Genomic DNA, 19,456 nt, shown 5'->3' with positions numbered 1-19,456 from the left:
GACTTTGCTGATTAATCGATAAGCCACATGACTTCCCATTACTTTTGCATTGACTAAGCATTTTGTCTGTAAGCACTGCCATTTGTGCTTTTAAACTGGACATGCCCTGAGAAATTCAATATTTTATTTCCCTCACACAATAAAATATATGGCAATGATGCCATTTAGGATAACTGCCCTTCCTGTATTATAAAGAAAATCCCAAATGTGGCGCTTGGCATCTAACAGTAAGACCCAGTTAGAGTTGTGTTTAATATCTACCTGTCAACAGATCCTGTCATCACATGGATGCCACTGGACTCTTATTAAAATCTGCAGAACGGGGGCTTGTTTCTTCTTCCTTTGGCTTCTAAAGTCAAGGTCACAGCTAAAATGAGTAGCAGGCTAACCTTGTCAAACTAAGCTCTATATACCCCAAGAGTTTTTAATTAGACTAACACCAATGTTGTTTTAGAAAGCTTCTTTACGGAAGATAATATGCACATGTTCATAGAAATTTTAAGCTGGAGTGGATTGTATTATTCTCACTTAAGTAGGTGATAATGGTAATATGATCTCTATCTTATCAGTTGTTGAGAGGTGTTTCTTTTTTCATGTTTTGAACACTCTGGGCTGAGTGGATCAAAGAAAGAGATAAGAAGAGGATATCAAAAGGTGAAAACCTAATAAACACACACACACACACAGACACACACACACACACACACACACACACACACACACACACACACACACACACACACACACACACACACACACACACACACACACACACACAGTGCAGCAGTATTCAGTAATATCTGTAGTTTCGACTGTTATGTTGGGAACAGGTGTGTAGAAGAGAGCTCTGTATAGGTCCCAACACACCAAAGACTTCCACACAATGATTGTTAATATCAAACTTCAAACTGGCAGTTTAATGATAAAAAATGACTGAAGCTGAATGTCTTCAACAAAGGAAGGAAATTATGTACACTTCTTAACAACCAACTGATTTCTTTGTAGAAAAGGGTTAGAGGCATGTGACAGACACACATTGTTCATTATGCTTTCATTTCAGTGTGTGTGTGTGTGTGTGTGTGTGTGTGTGTGTGTGTGTGTGTCACATACTGACATTATGAAATGATCAGCACTGAATGAAGCCTCTGACCTTTATATGATACTGAATGCTCAGTCACTGTCTATACAGGCACTGAGGGGACCTGCAAAAAGAAGGAAAACCACAAATATCAGACTAAAATCTGTCTTTTTCACCACACGGTTATGAGGACTAATCCCATACATGATTGCACAGCATTTTTTCTGAGCTTTTTATATTAACAAATATAACAACAACTTTAGTTGTTTTCTATTGATGTGATATTGAGATGATATTGATATTAAAAGACCTTTGAATCAATCAGGGGATGATAACATGCTCCGTTCCTTTGTTTGTAATTCATATTGTATGGTCACTCTGGTGTTTACAGAGAACGGAAACACAACATGTAACCTTAAGGTGTGAAGTGTGCTGTGCTGACTTGTTTAGAAGTTGTGGCCCATCTAGACACACACACATAAATGAACAGTGGCACTTTCATTAACGTCGTTATAAAACCAACTCTACTTTGAATAGAAATGAGTTTCATTATTTATACTTGCATATGGAACTTACCTCACGTGTTATTAGTTTTGCACAAAAATATACCGCGTTTGCATTTTGGGCGGAAATGATTTATTCCAAAGCTGGCTGTGTGGTTAGGATGGAGTTCGTCAGTTTCAGATTGCTTTTAAGCTGTTATGCATAACAGTAAATTGTCTGAACAGCTGGCGGCTCCCAGCGCACCGCCTGGCGACAGCTCTCCAGGCTGATAAGTGCCCTGAAAGAAGTAAGGGATATCCATTCAAGGCTGAGACGCGCCATATCCTCAACAACCCAGAGAGCTGTAAAGTTAAATTAAAGAAACACCATACTGGTGATCTAGAGCATTAATAACTTAGTTTATGTTACAGCTTTATGCGCCTTGGTGCGATCAGGCGCGCGACAGAAGGTGAGCGCACATGGGCGAACATTTGTCCGTTTGAGTCAGTGACCGAAAAATAACTGAAAAAGTTTAGCCGGCGACAGAAGACTAACGGGGGGCTATAATGTCAAATTCTTCTTCCACCCCTCGTCAGGGGAACACACGGAGGTCTTCTGGTTTGGCACGTGGAAAGAGACCACCGGATTTGGAGCTGTCGGAAACTACTTTCAGTGAGCCCGAAACAGGAACACCTGTGGGCAACGACGCGTTTTGTGAAAGGGACAAAATGCCAGAGGACGGTTGTACTCCCAACGATGTACCCCCTGTTCACCTCCACCCTTACTTATCTCACCCTCGGATGTCGGTGCGGATGTCGGTGTACAGCACCGGGGTTCGTCCAGTCCTCACCCGAGCCTACATCCAAGGACGCGTGTATAACTTTCTGGAAAGGCCGTCTGGCTGGAAATGCTTCGTGTATCACTTCACAGTGTGAGTGTTTTTATTTTCCTAATCGCCCAGACCCATTGGGTATTCAAGGGCATAATTGCAATTCTAAGATCCTAATTAAACAGGGAGTTAATTGCTCATGTAGAGCCTTGGAAGTCCTCACTACAAAGAACTGTTAATCCTGTGAATTTTATAAAGATGCTACTTAGATATCACAGCACAACTGGAGGTCCCTTTAGGAACATTATACGGATATTTTAGTCTAGCCATGGCAGATTAAAAAAAATACCATATATAGTTTATCACAGACAAGAGAATCTTGGACAAAATAAGCCTTCACAGGAGGACTAAAGGAATATTATACAGATCTTGCATTTGGGAGACTATTTTCCTTAGCACCAGTGGGCATTTAATTTTGCAGAACAGTTTGAGTGCAGCAAAGAGGTGTTTTGTATTCAGCAAGCCTGTGACAAGAGAACTTTAAAACCAATTCAGCCTGGCAGGAAACGTTTCAGTGTTTTCCCTTCGTGACAGTATGATCAGTATGAAGGACTACCTCTTATAAAAATATAAAACTCGGGTTTATCCAGTGTGGGACAGATTGTATGGGATAAAGTTTCACTGGCATGACTATTGCAAAATGGTTCCCCAAATAAACCTGATAGTTTGTCTTTCTTGGCAAATGAAATGTTGTTACTAAGGATAAATACTGTACACTGCTGATATCATGCTATTTATTTATTTATTTTCTTGGTGTAACCCATGCCCAAGATACTGACAGTCGGGTATATCCATAATGGAGAGTTCAGGCACAGGTTTAGGAATGTGGGATATGATCTTCCAGCACAACCCCACTGTGTGCTGTCTGTCCCCACTTGCTGGCACTGATAGCAGGCAGCTAAACTTGGCAGCACGTGTGCTTTGGAAGAGGTAGCAGCCCTGTCTGGCAGTGCCACCCGGTGACCCTGTGGTGTCGGAGGTGATGCAGGGGAACTCAGCCTGTCAGAGCGGCTTAGTCTCAGTGACTCAAAGAGAGCACAAGCAAACACAGTCCAACTCAAACATATTAAGACATTACTAAGAATGAGTGCACAGTGAAAGAGAAGACAGATGAGGAGGAGGATCTTCTTGTATTTCTTAAAAGACAAAATCATGTGCTGTGAGGTTTTCATTTATTTTGACTGATGTGTTTTTCAAATTGACAAATTCTGCCCTGTTGGTTTTTGTATGTTGCAACTAAGTGCATGGCCTTGGTGGCCTCACAGTTGGAAAATTGCCCTACTCTCTGCTTCTAAAAAGTCTATGATGTCAGTGGTTCCTGAATTGATAATAAATATTGATCAGAGGGATCACCTTCTGCACGTAAATACTCTGTGAGAGTGATGCTGCAATTGTAGTCTGAAATTTGTACTATAGTGATGGTACATGTACAATAAGCACGTTCACCTTTCTGATAGTGTTCCTGTTAGCAGTGTATATGGTCAAAGTTAAACAAAGAACTGCCCAGGAAAAAAAAAGATCACCATTCTCGCTGTTGTCCTTCAATAGACATAAATGGCAGACAGAGGCAGTATTTTCAAGACAGAAAGGCAATTCAGTGGCACGCTTTAACGGCAAAAATTTTCTCAATGCTGTACATCCAGATTCAGCCTTAAAAAAAAAAAAAAAACTTCTTTCAAAACCTGGAGTACACTTGAAGTTGTTCAGAACGTTAACAATTAGATCATCAGGTTTAATTTGGTGGTGTATTGTTGCGTATAGAAGGCAGAACTCTATTGCTGCTATAATAGCAGCAGGTGTTTGCTGTAAGTGTGTCTAACCATGCAGCAGGTTTTTAGTGTCAGCTCAGCACCTCGTTTCGCAAATGTTTGAGTGGGAGAAAAGCAGTTTGGAACAAGTACGGCCTTATCACTGACCCACAACTCAAACACCAGAGTGGCCCAAAGCCTTATCAGTGGTGTGTGCGCATGTGTGTGCATGCATACGTATAGCATGCTTTCAGGGACTCAGGTATGTTTTATGTTTAAAAAGGAAGGACTAGTGCATTTCCTTAGTTTTATATAATTAATAAAGCATGCTTTCTAATAACAAGTTTGGAAAGAAAATACTTTATCCATGTTCCACGCATTGCTTTTCTTGTCTTAGCACTACACTTAACATGAGTCTTGAGTGCCAGAATCAAAGTGGAAACTCAGTATTTGTTTTGATCCCTGTGTTATGAATCAATCCCACATGCTGGTAAGAGATCAATCAACTGGGAAATGAAGAGAAAACTCAAATGAAAGTATTTTTTTTTTGTTATTAAGACTTAGTTGTTAAATTGAACTAGACAGACTGAAAAACAGTTGGAGTAAATTCAGTCAAATACAATTTAATAAAAAGAGAGGATAAGTTATTCTTTTCAATTAAGCAACTTTTTTTTTTCTCAATTTTAAATAACCTTGGAGCTAAGTTACACACACAAGATTATCTATCAGTTAACAACTCAACCCTTTGAACTATTAACCCCATACTGGCTAAAGATTGGGCCGAGTCTCTTTATGGTTTTTATAATGTTTCTTTTGATTGATTTATCTGTTTCTTTTTTTCATGGTACGTGATGTTTGAATGAAAGAGCCAGTTACCTGGTCAGCAGCATTACTACTCTTATCCTGTCCCCCCCTTTGTCTCTACACTCACCACACAACAGACTGCAAGTGAATCTGTCCATCAATAATAGATAGGAGCAAAGCTTTAAGCTTTTGTTTAGAGTTCAGTGGTGCCTATGTAGCTTAGCCAATGTATTATTGTGTCTGTTGCTACACCAAGCCCGCGGGTGCCAGACACAAACACAGAGCCTGTATTATCTATAGGCCCGGAGGTCAAGAAAGTGAAATATGATGGCGCAGTTAAAGTGGAGAGGGACTGACAAGTTAGATAAGTCTCGGATGAATATAAAGTAAAGCAGAAGTGTATGCTCAGCATTCTGAGTGTGTGCGTGTGTTTACTGGGATTTCAAACGCTCTGAAATAATTTCAGCAGAGCTTCACTGACAAATTACAACCATTAGCATAGCAGAGTGTATGGTTTGGAAAGTTTGATGTTCAGTTGTGTTTCTTTTGATCTTCTCTTTAACTGCCTCTGTCACATTTTAGCATAAAGTTTTACAAATTACATAATGTTCTAACCGGTGAGCATCTTACTTTTTTTTTTTTTTTTTTGTGTAATGTGCCTTGCTCGTCCTAGATGTATTTACTTCCATTTTCACAGGCAGCAGACTGTAGATGTCATTTTGAAGAGTCAGCTTGCTCTGCTGCATTATCTACTTGTTCGGTCCTTTCAGACAAGACAAGCTGCTTTAGCTGCGTTACACACCAGCCCTGAGCAGGTTTCTCCTCAGTCTTTTATCTGTGTTGACGTGTGGCGTGCACGTTCGTGCCTGTGTGTGTGTGTGTCTGTGTTTGGCTTAAATCGGCGCGGGGTGGGGGGTATTTTGATTCCTGGCTAGTCTTCAATAAACTGAAGCTGTAGTGGTGATAAGGGTCTTCATGGTGCAGACGCTGACTGGAAACTGTGACTCTCTACGCATAAAATTTCCATATAGGAGCATTTTCATATTCTGTAGGAACATGACAGTGAATACTCAGGGCTGTGGTGGAAAGGGTGTTTCCAGTCATGCAGCAAGTACCAGCATCTTTCAATGATTTTTTCGGTCACTGGTGGTTTGGATGTGATGGCGTGAGGGGGTGTTTATGTAGCTTCAGGTTTCACTCACCACTGATGCTGCAGTGTCCCTGGTATCAGTCTGCATTGTGCTTAGTGTTAATTTTGGCACCTGATGTTGATTAGACTTACGCAGTTGTAGAATTTTTTTTTTTTTTTTTGTCAATAGTCTTATTTTCCATTTTTCTAATCATCTAAGTATTTTAAAGCTCCAGCTGTCACCATATTTGTGTACAGTTAAAATGGTTACAGCTGTCATTCTTATATTGCCAGGAGTATGGAAACAACTGAGGTGTTCACACACATGCACAGTGTCTATGTCTGTGCCGCAGTAATACAACAGATGGACTCTCTGCAGCAAATTCAGTTAGCATTGTAATTTCCAAACTCTACAGCATTACAGCCGCTAAATGTTCTCCCTGCTGAAGAGCAGCAACTCATTTAGAAGACTCTCTCACTTGTCCGCTAAAATACAATATTTTACCATCTAGGGTAACATGGGTGACATTATATAGTGATATTTCCCACAAGAGAAATTTAACTGGGGTCCTGCAATTAATTCTGGAGCTTGGAGCTGCATGAGAGTTATTTAACTAAAAGTAACATCATCCACATAACCTGCTAAAGTTATCTCTGTAAATGTCAGGGTGCTGCATGCATGTTTGTAGGTTGTCTCAGTTTTGTTTTAATTTGTAGATTAGGTAGTTTATATGTCAGTTCTTTTCAAGTGGTAACCTCACACAGCATTACTGTTAGACCTTCAACACTGACTGCTAGGGATGCGCCGATCCGATATTCAGTATCGGTATCGGTCCGATACTGGCCTAAATTACTGGATCGGATATCGGAAAGAAATAAAAAAAATGTAATCCGATACATTAAATAACGTTTCGCTCACATTAGCTGCATTACAGGGCTCAGTCGTCTTCTTCTTCTTGTGGGTTTGCGGTTGACCAAACCAGCTTAGAGCTGCATTACCGCCACCTGCTGGAATGGAGTGGAGGATCAGGAGTTAGAAAACAACCCCCTCAGTTCTCCGTCGCTGCGATGGATTCTCTTTGACACTGAGCGATCATCGCTGACATGTTGTTCCGCCTCCACCGCTCTCTGCCTTGTTTGTGTGTTGTGCTCGCTGTGCTGAGAATCAGCTGTTATTTTTTTCTCTACTTCAGCTTCCGGACATACTGCTAGCGAGCGCAGCTATTAGCACTAGTGACCGTCCGGTACCGGAAGAACCCCTTCCCCGTCAAAACATTTTTGATACTTTAATCCCTGATTTGTGACTAAATATAGACCTGCAGTAGAAACGTATTTAGGAGAATGCTTGTAAATATAAAGCATTACAAGATTGCACTCACGCAGCCCCTAGTTTTTCACGTGAACACTGAAGATGCAACAGCAGCAGTCAGCTGATTTACGTGCAGTCTGTCTGCACAAGCGGAAAGAGGCGGAGCCGGCGCGCTCAGATGGAGCAGAAGGAAATGTTTTTCTAGTGTCCAAAAGAAGCCTTTTCGTCCCTGTAACCTCCATTAAACCTTTACTGGGAAACAGCTGGAGGTCCTTCATCAACCACCTGATCAGTAAGTGAAGAAAAGAGAACTCTGTAGCTGCTCCATCCACCCTGTTTGTTTCACACAGGGAAAAACTGCAGTACGGAAGTTAAAATATGCAGATGAACTGTTAATATGAAAAAAAGTATTTCTTATCCAGTTACTTGGGTAATCAATATAAATAGAATACACAATTGCTAAAATAATCGATAGTTGCAGCCCTACTGAAATTTGCAACATGCCATAAGCATCACCTTCTCACACAGAAGCAACAGGATTCAGGTGATAGTTACTGTTCTAAGTAAAGTTTATTTATATAGCGTTTTTCACAGACAGAAAAGCGCTGTACAATAATTAAAACACAATATCACCCCCCCATCCCCAGAAAACACTATGTTAAAAACACAATAACATTACCATATTAAACGAAAAAGAATTAAAAATAAAGTCAGAAACCAGAAAGCCTGGTTAAACAGAAAAGTTTTCAACTATTTTTTAAATGACGCCACAGAGTCAGCTAAATGGAGCTGGAGTGGTAAACAGTTCCAGAGCTTTGGTGCCACTGCCTAAAAAGCTCTGCCCACCCTGGTCCTTAGTCTTGTATGTGGGACAACTAAAAGACTTTGATTTTGTTGTGCGAGAGACTGTTGACTTCTTTTTTTTTTTCTTTTTTTTCTTTTTTTTTTATGTTTTTAAATGCCTGGATCAATTTTAAATATCGGATTTATATCGGTATCGGCCGATATCCAAATGTAAAATATAGGTATCGGACATAAAAAAGTGGTATCGTGCCATCCCTACTGACTGCATGGCAAGCCAACAAGGCAGGCATGCAAAATTTAAAGAACAATAGATGCTTTATGTGAAAAAAATGTTGCTAACAAATATTAGTCTGCATCATGCCCGTTTCCTTTTTCTTCATTTCCAGTTAAATTGTTCAAGTCCACAGCTGTCCTAAAAAAAAACAAAAAAAAAAAACACATATCCAATCCTTTTCCTTGTTGAGTAGGAAAAAACCCACAATGTAAAACATTATTTCTGACTTTTCTTTAGCATATGTACGCCATAGATTACTGTGCAATAATCTTGAGTCACTCCTCTTTTCTTTATATTTTGCTTCCAAGGAGCCAGACTTTCTTCCAATATGTTTTTTAAGTGGTCTTGGGCAATAGTTCTCCAGGCCTTTCAAAGTTTTTTTTGTGCATTGGCTGCTTTTTTACTCATCTTCAGTCCACACTTTGTACCTGACCATTTCCAGAGGAATGCTTTTTTTTTGTTCAGCAGCTTAACACTGACCTATGAATCATTTAAGCATAAAAAGGCTCCTAACTCAAGGGATGAGCATGTTGTCTCAAAACATAACAGACAATTCAGCAGATAACCCATTTTAAATTGCATCTTTAGGCACTTTGTTTCTAGCAGCCTGTCTTTCACTGAATCTACAAAAAAATGCCAAAGATTACATTGTTTGACAGACATAAAATAGTATTTTTGCACCAGCAAGGTGATTCTCAAAGAGCTATTAGCTGAAAACTTGGCATATCTCAGCATGATTTGCAGTGTGTCCTTACAAAAAAAATGAGGAAACTGGTGAAGTAGAGGACAAAAGAAATGACAGGCCTAAAAAAAACTATCCACAGCAGATGTAACGGTATCTGAAAGTCATGTCCTTAAGAAATAGGAAAAACCCAGCAAAGACCTGACACAGGACCTGTGGAATGCATGTAGCCCTTCAGTTGATCTGTTTATTGTTCGCAGAAGCCTCATCAGATAGGGTCGCCTGATGACCGGCAAAAACACAGACGTCGCGACAAGAATCCATTCAGAAGTTTTGCCCTTTATCACCACATCTCATGCCAACTGAATGAAAAGTTAATCATTTTAACCTTGGCCCCTCCGGCAACGTTTCTGCAGCGTCACATAACGGTTTTGTTAAGCTGCCAAAATGTAAGTGCATAGCTCACTAACATAAGCATGGTATCACTGGTGACATCATTACGAGGTGAAAGAGGACAGTAAAATACCATCTGAACTGTGGCATCATGTCAGACCAGAGACTAGAAACTGTATTTAACTCTGGCCCCCACCGGTATACCCTGTGACTTTAAAGTAGATGTGATCAACACCTGTTGAATTATTGGCAACCTACTAATGGCCGAAGAGTTGCAATGCTTACTTAAGCTCCATAAGCTGAAGTTACTGCAGTACTAACATAATAAGAATTTAAAACACGAACCCCTGTCTTGTTGGACTGAAGCCCATACGAGAAGGTTATGAGTTTGAAAATGGTTTATCACTTATATTACAGTTATCCCTGCTTTTCCGTCTTCCTCCAATGCCATCAAATTAAACAAGACCTTTCCCTTTGACTTTTATGAACAGCAGAAAAAAAAAAGATCAATAAAACTGATGTTACGTTTCAGGGTACCGTGTAGACTTTTTAAACAAGGTCTGCTATTTTCTCTCAAACAACAAAACACTGTTCGAATTTAATGTCAAGGTCACATGAGCACTTTCTTTTTGGTTTAATGTCACGGCAGCTTAAAGACTTATATCAAATATATATATATATATATATATATATATATATATATATATATATATATATATATATATATATATATATATATATATATATATATATATATATGAGAGAGAGAGAGAGAGAGAGAGAGAGTAGTTTGAGGAGTTTCAGGCATCTTATTGTTTCTGCATTTGAAATGCTTGTGACCTTGAGATGGATAAGGGGAATGTTAAAGAGCAATTTAGTGTTTGTTGATATTGCTTGTGGGTTGTGTGCAAACTACTGTTCTAATTATTTGACAAGTTTATCATGTGCTCTGCATTCATATTGTTGAGTTCAAAAGGTTCCTACTACTTCCTCCAAAGGGCTGTCCTTGAATCTATGTCTCTCTCAGATTCAATCAAATGCTTTTCATGGTAAAAATACAACATAATTCTATGCTGTCTGGAACCTTTTTTTTTGTAAGGTTGATCAGAAGTTTAAACCCGCAGCAGATACCAAAGCTGACTGAAATTTTTGCAGCTTAAATCAAAGTGTGAACTGTTGACATAAATATGAGGTGAGGTGTTGAAAAATGGAGTGAGGGCTTTGCAGTTGCATGTCTTGACTGACAATTTATGCAAAGCTTTGATTTAGAGAAAATATAAAATATAATATGATTAATAACCATGATCCAGTATGAACAGTATTATAAAACTTCATTATGCTTCATTTTAGCCAATGTATGTTCTCCTTCATTTCCTGCAGATTTCTCATAGTTTTGGCCTGTTTGATCCTGAGTGTTCTCTCTACCATCGAGCAGTACCAGGCCCTGGCTTATACAACTCTCTTCTGGGTGGTGAGTGTTAAGTTCAATAAATAAGGAAAGTAATGGCTGAGATTATCCTAAAGAACATTGTTTTGCACCTGGTTTGTCTGCATGGATTTTGTGTGAAAACACTGTTTTATTTCCTTATCCAAGGAGCTTGTTTACAGAAAAGTGCCCTCTAGCTGTTTATATACAGTGGACAATATAATTTTTAGATACAATATAATTGTATCTAACCCTTTTTCATAATTTAATGAAAAAGGGTTAGATACAATTTATTGGAAAAACATTCCTCAAATTTTAACTTCAGTGTATCAAAAGTCAGTATACAATATACCTGCTCAGTTTGAGCCTGAACAAATCAGAAAAAAGATTGCCAGCCTTCAGTAGCAACAGTATTTAGGAGATAAAAGCCATCATACCAATAACTGGGAGGAGATCCTCCTCCCTGGTCAGGGCTTCCTCCCAGTTGAATATACTCAAAACACCTAGGAGGCATTCAAGATGCCTGAACCACCTCAACTGCTATCAACCATTGCATGCAAATTAGCACAAACCTGAAAGATTCAACTTTCCCAAAGACCAGTTGATGTGGACCATCCATCCATCCATCCATCCATCCATCCATCCATCCATCCATCCATCCATCCATCCATCCATCCATCCATCCATCCATCCATCCATCCATCCATCAGCTAGTTTTCTGGGTTTTGCACGGGAAGCAATCTAAGCAGAGATTCCCAGACCTCCCGCTCCCCAGCTACCTACTCCAGCTCTTCATGGGGAGACAGTGAGACAAGAGACATGATCTCTCCAGCTTGTCCTGGTTATGCCCCAGCATCTCCTCCCTGTTGGATGTGTCCAAAACACCTCACCAAGGAGGCATCCAGGAGGTATCGCAGTCAGATGCCCGAACCACCTAAACTGTTTTCTGTTTGGACATGTAGTGGATTTACTCTGAGCCCATCGCGAATGACCAACCTATCTCCAAGGGATAGTCTAGACACCCACCTCTTTTATCTGAGATCCAATTTTTCCAGTCACTGCCCACAGCTAATGGCCATAGGAGAGAGTAGGAATTTCCCCAAGTGGAGGAGTTCAAGTATCTCTGGGTGGACTGTTCATTAAGACTTAATTAGTTTAACATTTAGTTTAGCATTTTCATATTAGACTTTGTTCTACTACATTATTAAATGGGCCTTGTGATTATTTAAAATTTATTTTTGCAATACTGACTAGGAATTCTCATATTTATCTCATATTTGTTATATTCTGTTTGTTTACATAAAAGCAACAAAGTCCTCTAGTAGCCACTATGATTATGACAACAGAGAAAGTGTGAGTCAGGTACCACATTTTGCAGGTGATTAGCTGTTTGTTGTTCTTTCCCCTTTCATCAGTTAATGTTTATTTCATCTAACCATGACCATTCCATGACCTTAGCCTAGAGTGAGGCCTATAAATAATGCAATATGCTCATGCTGTAATCTCCTCTGAAGTGCTGAAGGCTCAGTTACCACCTTTAATACATAATCAAACCAACCAGTGGATACAGTGACTGAAGGTGCCACAGGGAAGGCAGGCTCAATACTATGGATTCCAAAAAAGATTTGTTTGCAAATCATCACAAAGAAGATGTTTGCCTAGACGCTCAGTGACCCAGTGAGTACTTGTGGGACTAAGCCACTAGCTCCAGAGCTACCGTAGTTTATGGAGTCTTGACACATAACAATCTACTTTTGTTCCTGATGGTCTGCTGTAAACTTCAAATGGGTATACAAGGAATAAAAAGCCACTGTGGAGGTCCTGCTACTGTACCTCGTGTTGTGCTATCACATCCACACACATCCACATGTACAGTCGACACATTTCATCTGACAACAATAATGAATAATAGGCTAGGTAACAATTTTGCAATTATTTAATGAATGTATTATGTACTGTATTGAATTTACTGGCACTTTCCAAGGTCTGCACGTCATATGCTGCATTATGCTTTGGTGTATGACTCGGCAAACTACCAAATACAAGTCATGATAACACTTTCAAGCAATTCCAGACAGTATCAGTATCTTCATGCTTGATGGTTGCAGTGAGCCATGAAAGGTAGCAATGTGCAAGTCTAAGATAAGAAAATGACGACAGTTCATCATTTTGAAAAATGTATAGAAATTTTCTTAAGGTTTTATCCTTATTTGTTAGGCCATAAGGATATGCAGGATGCGTTCTCCAAGAAGTACTGAATCTAAACAAAAACAGGTTGGGTTTGTGTGTTTTTAATTATCCCGATCAGTAGTCTGTGACCCACATGTTTCTGAAAGATGCAAGACGTGTGATTGAGATTTAAAAGAATCCAAATAAAAAGCGAGATACACCCTTTTTCTCGTAATACCACTTATTACTTTGTAGATGCAGCATGTAGCCTTTTCTCCCTTTGCAATCTTCTCATCTGATCTTTCATTTGACTCCTATCATCTGCTTAGCACTTCTGTTTTGTCTCTTTTTGTTGACCGACAAACACAAACAAGCCCGATTCGGATATCGAAGGCAGCTGAGGAGGATTTGTTCCTGTTCTTTGCTGAAAAACTGACTTCAATGAATTAAAAATGATGACCGTGCTTATCAAGCGGTGCAATTAATATTCATTGGGTCATGAGGTGTGTTTTGAATTTGCATATGGCATACGATGAATACACAGCGCTGTCTAAATTTGAGCGAAAACAGAGATGTTTAATTTCTACCACAGTTTGGTGTTTTGAGTCTCCAAATATCAAATGTCACTGTCTGCTGTTTAAAAAAATCCATTTCATTTATTGATGGTTCTGGCTGCCGCATCACAAAAAAACAATTTAGGGACACTTCTGTTCAAACTCTATATAAGTGACTTTTCTACAAACAATTTCAGCGTGTCCCGCTGGCCTAAGAGGGCAAAAGCACCTCCTCTAAAATCAATAGTAAATGAGATAAACTTAACCCCGAGACACCAGCTGCTGAGCACAGAGGAGCTGTCTGGGTGATGAGTGAGTCACTCAAGCTTGGATAAAAGAAAACCCAAAGAAAGGATAAAAAGGATTTTGAGGAGGACTGGAGTGTGCCACATGTGACAAGTTCACCTTGGCCTGGGGATAATGGGATAAAATAGTCATGGTGGTTCATGAGCCGGCACATCTCAGATCCTACAGGTTTATTTTCTGCTTCACGTAGAGGGCCCCTGTGCATTCTTCTGTTTAAGAGCCATACTTGTAATTAAAAACGAAAAAAAAAGTCTGAACGTCTTCTATTAATAAATACTACAGTATCATCAAATATACATACATTTTATTGCAAACTGCTTTTCTGCCTTGGGTTCACCCTCTGGAGATATTTAATCTTCTTATTCTTCTCTTCTACACAGATAATGAATAATTAATATTTGCAGCTAAAATCGCAAACATTCATCTCTCCCCATCCTGCATCCCTCAGGGACTGTTTTATACTTTGTGCTTTCTAGTTTAGAGATTTGCTCTGACCCTGCTACTCTTTCATTCTTTCCTCCCCACCACCACTGAAGCATCTCCTTTGTCTTGTTTCTTTCTTCCTGTATGCTCAAGGTTAACAGAAACCACTCTGTTCTTTAGTTGGAGATGGAGCTTTGGCTGGCACTGTGTAGTAGTGTTTTTGGCCAGATGCTTGGCGGTTTGCCCAAAGGATCCACATTCTCAAAAGATTTTTTTTTTTTGGATCCAAATACTGTGACCTATTTAAAGTATAGCTGCATTATATTTGATTTTCTCAAATAAAGGAATTCAGGCAATCTAAGATGGCTGACCTGTAATTTCACTAATGAAAACCATTAAGCCATCCTTCAGTGGATTACTTTATTGGAATGAGCACTAAGTAGATGGAGAAATAAGGGATGGTAAATATCAAAGGGTGGGATACGATGAGGGTCGAACATAAGGGGATGACACAGGAGGATCAGCGATTGGTTTGGGTCAAAACATCTAGCAGTGAGGACCTCTTGGGGAAGGAGCCTCAGCGTGGAGACAATGATTTCAGGAGGTGTTTTCGATTTATTGTCCCCCCTTGTGGTGCTCATAACAAGAGAGAAAGAACAGAAGAAGCAGAGTTGGGTGGGTTTGGAGGGGTGAGGGATTTGAGAACAGTGAGCTCGAGTATAGAGCAGGGTTAGGCACAAGAAGCTGGATGGGAATGAGGATTGGTCTTTGCTCTCTCTCTCTCCCTCCTTCTGTAAATATCTTCCTTGTCAAAAGGACTCCTGAAGAGTTTTCTTCTAAATAAACAAAAGCTGTGTTTACATCCACTTTCTCACCAAAGTACATATCCTTAAGGTCTAATAAACAAATCAACAATAACTTCCTAATCTTCACTAATACATATTTGCAAAACCATTTTTAATTATGAAAATTGCATGGTTTTAATCCACAATTACCAGCTCATGGTATCTTATATTCTCTGCTATTGATGGCACGTTATCACCTGTCAGGGGGATAGAGTAAAACCACCGTCAGGATTGTGTGTGTCTATCATCTGTGTATAATATTGTAATATTGTCATCATGTGCAGACACAAGACATGCAAACACTCCAAAAAGAAACTGCTCTATAGTACCAGAGGTTAAATTAAAAAAAAAAACAACAACTCCAAAGAGAACTTTTAACTCGAGCTCCGTTGGTTTATACCAGAGCGTTTGAAGTAGAAATCTTTGCTGAAAAATTTAATACTCTAACATTTGACATATTAGCTTCCAGGAACACACTTTAGCATGTTATTAATCCAATTTTCATTTTACAAGGTTTAACTTTGGCTCAAATAATGAAAACACCTCCAACAGCTCAGAAAAACATCGTTTGCTGAATCCCCCAGTTTCTGCCCTCTCATCAAACAAAGAAGGAAAAACAAACCTTAGGAAAGGGTACCGATTCACTTTCAGACAGCTTCGTTCCCACATTGAGACATGTAGAGTTAATTGTTTTAATTTAATTAATTTCCCTGTATTGGAGTAATTATTACATTCTTATCTGGTTCGCTTACTTCAGCAAAGGCAAATTAAACGTGTGGTTTTCAAACTTTTCTTGGAATGGCCCACTTTAGATACTGAAAAAATTCATGCCTCATTCTTTTCTCTGCAAAATTTATTGTCATTTAGCATAGTTTTACTTACCACTGCCTCGCAGTCTGAGAACCACTGGGTTTCACAAGTAATGTCTCTTTTAATTATAAGTGCCTCTTAGATGTGTTGGTAGGCTGGTATTTGGCTACCGTTAGACCAGACTGTGCCGATGCCCACTCCTTTGTGGACTTCCATTTTGAAGCTGTAAGTTTGGGATTTCCACTACACCACCTTGATTTTTCGAAACTGGTTTTGAACTGTTTTAAAATGATCAGATAAGGATAGAACTGGCTGCTAGCTTGGTTAGCAAGGCACATTGGAAAGCTGATATACTGTGACATTAAAGAGAAAGAAATCTGGACCTGCCTGTCACTTAAAGGGACTAGGACACTAAAAAAGCACAACTTTTACAATGGGTACCTTAATACAGTGGGTATATAAAAATGTAACTGCTTTGCTGTTATCATAAAGAGGGAGATTTGCTAAGGAGAACAAAACATCAAACACAGTTATGTTTGCTATAAAGTTCATCATGACAGTGTATGTTACCATCGGGAGCATAAAACATGGACGTAGCTACCATGATGTCAGTTTCTGAAGGGCCATTTTGAAACTTTGAGATTGCCTCCATTCTGCTATTGCCATCCTGGTTGTAAAGAAATGAATGTGATGAGAGGGGCGGGTTTGAATGTGAAATTGTACGTTCATAGGCTAACAACTTGTAATCGAGAAGTCATTAGCCTATAAGCATACAGTGCCATACCACAGCTAATCCTCCATTTAGTATGACCAAGATTTATAAAAAAGACATATTTTTATTCATTATTAATTATAGTTCTTTTCTAGAATATTTAACTTTTCCTTTTATTTAAAAAAAAAATATAAAATTGGACAGAATCCTTCTTCCTTGTCAAAATCGTCTTAATCATTGGGTAATATTTGGATATTAGCAGCTAATGTAGCTTTAAGTCACCACAATCAGCAGTAAGGGGTGGGCTATAGAGGTCTCATAACCCACTTTTTTTCTCACTGCACACCTCCAGATTTTCTTCAAATCCCAGCTGATGCTGACTCAAGTCACTCTGAAATGTATCAGATCTTGTACAACTCTCTCCAGAGCCAGAAAGACTTTATATAACATTGTTCACATATGCGTATATATTCTTCAAGCACTGATAACTTCAACGTGTGAAATCAGCAAAGTTGCTAAATAGAGTACTAAATAGAGATAAATATTATTAAGCAGCCTGTCAGAATGCACACGCACCTTTTTCATCAGGTACATTAAAAATTTTTTAACAGCTGACTCAAATCAATGGTGTGATACAAATTAAGCACTAACAAATGATGTATGTGCAGAATGAAAATGAATTCTTGACTAATTGGAAATGCTAACAGATTTACTTTAGTAATTAATAATATTTTATCCATATTATTGTGTTTAAAGTAACACAAACTTTGATTTAGTCTAAGCAGCTGTTCAGGTGTTGTTGTGCTGAGCATCCTGCAGCCACATCTGATGTTTCTTTTTTATCCACCTCCCTTGCTCCCTCATTTGTCTGACAGGAGATTGTCCTTGTGGTGTTCTTCGGTGTGGAATATTTTGTCCGCCTTTGGTCAGCAGGCTGCCGCAGTAAATATGTTGGCATCTGGGGCCGGCTACGCTTTGCCAGGAAGCCAATATCTGTTATAGGTAGGAACACAACCCCCCATGCACACACACATATCTTCGCACATGCACACAGACAGACATATCACTCCTCACCCACACACAAAATTTAAACAATATCTGTAATATACCCTGAGCTTTATCCCAAAATGAGATATTTAAGACAAATTCAGCATGAAATTAAAACTGTCACTGCAATATTTCTTCCACCTTCAGCTTTTTATTCTTAAATTCGAAGCCTCCAGGTGCTTTTTTTTTAATATGTTGCAATGAATATTAGTGTTAATAATATTTGTAACCCTTCTAAGCTAAATTGATTAATAGAATCATTCCGAAATGAAAAGCGATGATAATTTCCTAAAATAACACTTTCTGTACTTTCTTCTTTGACTTTTCCTAACCCTCATATGGGAGAACGACACGTCTTCATTTCCTGTTGTATTAACTGCTCCAATTATGAATGTAAATATATTCATATTATTCACGCTAATGGTTATGGCATATGTATACTTAAAGCCCCTCATTCTCTATTAATGCAGATCTGATTGTAGTTGTTGCTTCAATAATTGTGCTGTCAGTGGGCTCCAAAGGCCAGGTCTTTGCCACCTCTGCTGTAAGGTAAGAGAGAGTGTACAGTGTGTGCCGGTAGAGACTTTATGGCCATATGTGTGAAGATGCTTTGTGTACCTCTGGCCTCTGTATCATAATTATGTGCCCCTGCAAAAAGCCAGATCCAATAATGAATGTTTTTTTCCACTTTGGTGTGAAAGTTCGCAGCCCAGAACATAAGAATGTCCTACACCTCTGATTAATTGCTGAACTGTGAGTCAGGCTTAGTGCTAATTGTTGTGTAACTGAAAGAGAGAAAATTCTGCAAGTCTGCTATAAAATCTGTAAGCTTTGGAAGGTTTTTATGGGGTTGGTGGACATTCAAGGCCATTTTTTTTTTGCGATATACAGTATACAGTCGCATGCATGCATGTTTTTGTGGGCATAAATACTAACATTCAATTGGTGTGCATAATAATATCTGCATATGAACGCTTTCTTTTATTGTTTTTTAAATTTACCAGAGGGATTCGCTTTCTGCAGATCCTGCGTATGCTACACGTTGACCGACAGGGAGGAACATGGCGTCTCCTTGGCTCTGTTGTCTTCATCCATCGGCAGGTGCTCAATCACTCCTTTAAAGGCACATTACATTTCAGGTCCAAATCTATAACCACCACCGGGACTTCTGATTATTATTAGTTAGCTGCGATCTTTCCATCAAGGGATTACGCCAAGGATAGTCTCTCCTCATCATGTTTTATTTTTCCTTTCTATGCGGTATAAAGAAAAGGTCCTCACATGGGAATAACTCATACAGTTAAATGAGTATTCAGCCGAGAACCACAACAAAGCACCACTGCGTAATAGCTTGGGTTTTTGGGTTATAGGCTCATCTGCTAGAGAGGGCCATGTCTTTCTCTAGGGTATCATTCAGCTGAGACACAGAGGTGGACGTGATTAGCCCCAGTGGTCACAATAGTTGTCTTTAATGTGAGTATAAAAACAGAGAGTGATGAGCAGGGGATCAAAGATGTTACTCATCCGGTACCACCCACTGTGCTTCCTTGTATTGGCCTTGGCTGATTTTG

At 39.2% G+C, this 19,456-nt stretch overlaps 1 protein-coding gene across 2 annotated transcripts in view; it reads left to right on the top strand.

The window, feature by feature from the left end:
* The first annotated feature begins 1,818 nt into the window (after positions 1 to 1,818).
* The window catches only part of kcnq1.1 (potassium voltage-gated channel, KQT-like subfamily, member 1.1), a 45,026-nt gene continuing 27,388 nt past the window's right edge, over positions 1,819 to 19,456 (top strand). For both annotated transcript variants that reach the window (XM_030723327.1, XM_030723326.1), the window contains exons 1-5: positions 1,819 to 2,492; positions 10,974 to 11,064; positions 17,714 to 17,840; positions 18,356 to 18,434; positions 18,890 to 18,986. In XM_030723327.1, the coding sequence (XP_030579187.1) occupies positions 2,128 to 2,492; positions 10,974 to 11,064; positions 17,714 to 17,840; positions 18,356 to 18,434; positions 18,890 to 18,986 (759 nt within the window). In that variant the 5' untranslated portion in view covers positions 1,819 to 2,127. The remainder of the gene's footprint in view (positions 2,493 to 10,973; positions 11,065 to 17,713; positions 17,841 to 18,355; positions 18,435 to 18,889; positions 18,987 to 19,456) is intronic.

Source organism: Archocentrus centrarchus, chromosome 3 (genome assembly GCF_007364275.1).
Source record: "Archocentrus centrarchus isolate MPI-CPG fArcCen1 chromosome 3, fArcCen1, whole genome shotgun sequence".
Classification (NCBI taxonomy): domain Eukaryota; kingdom Metazoa; phylum Chordata; class Actinopteri; order Cichliformes; family Cichlidae; genus Archocentrus; species Archocentrus centrarchus.
Note: the sequence above shows the minus strand (reverse complement) of the source record. Positions and strands in the feature narration are given on the sequence as shown.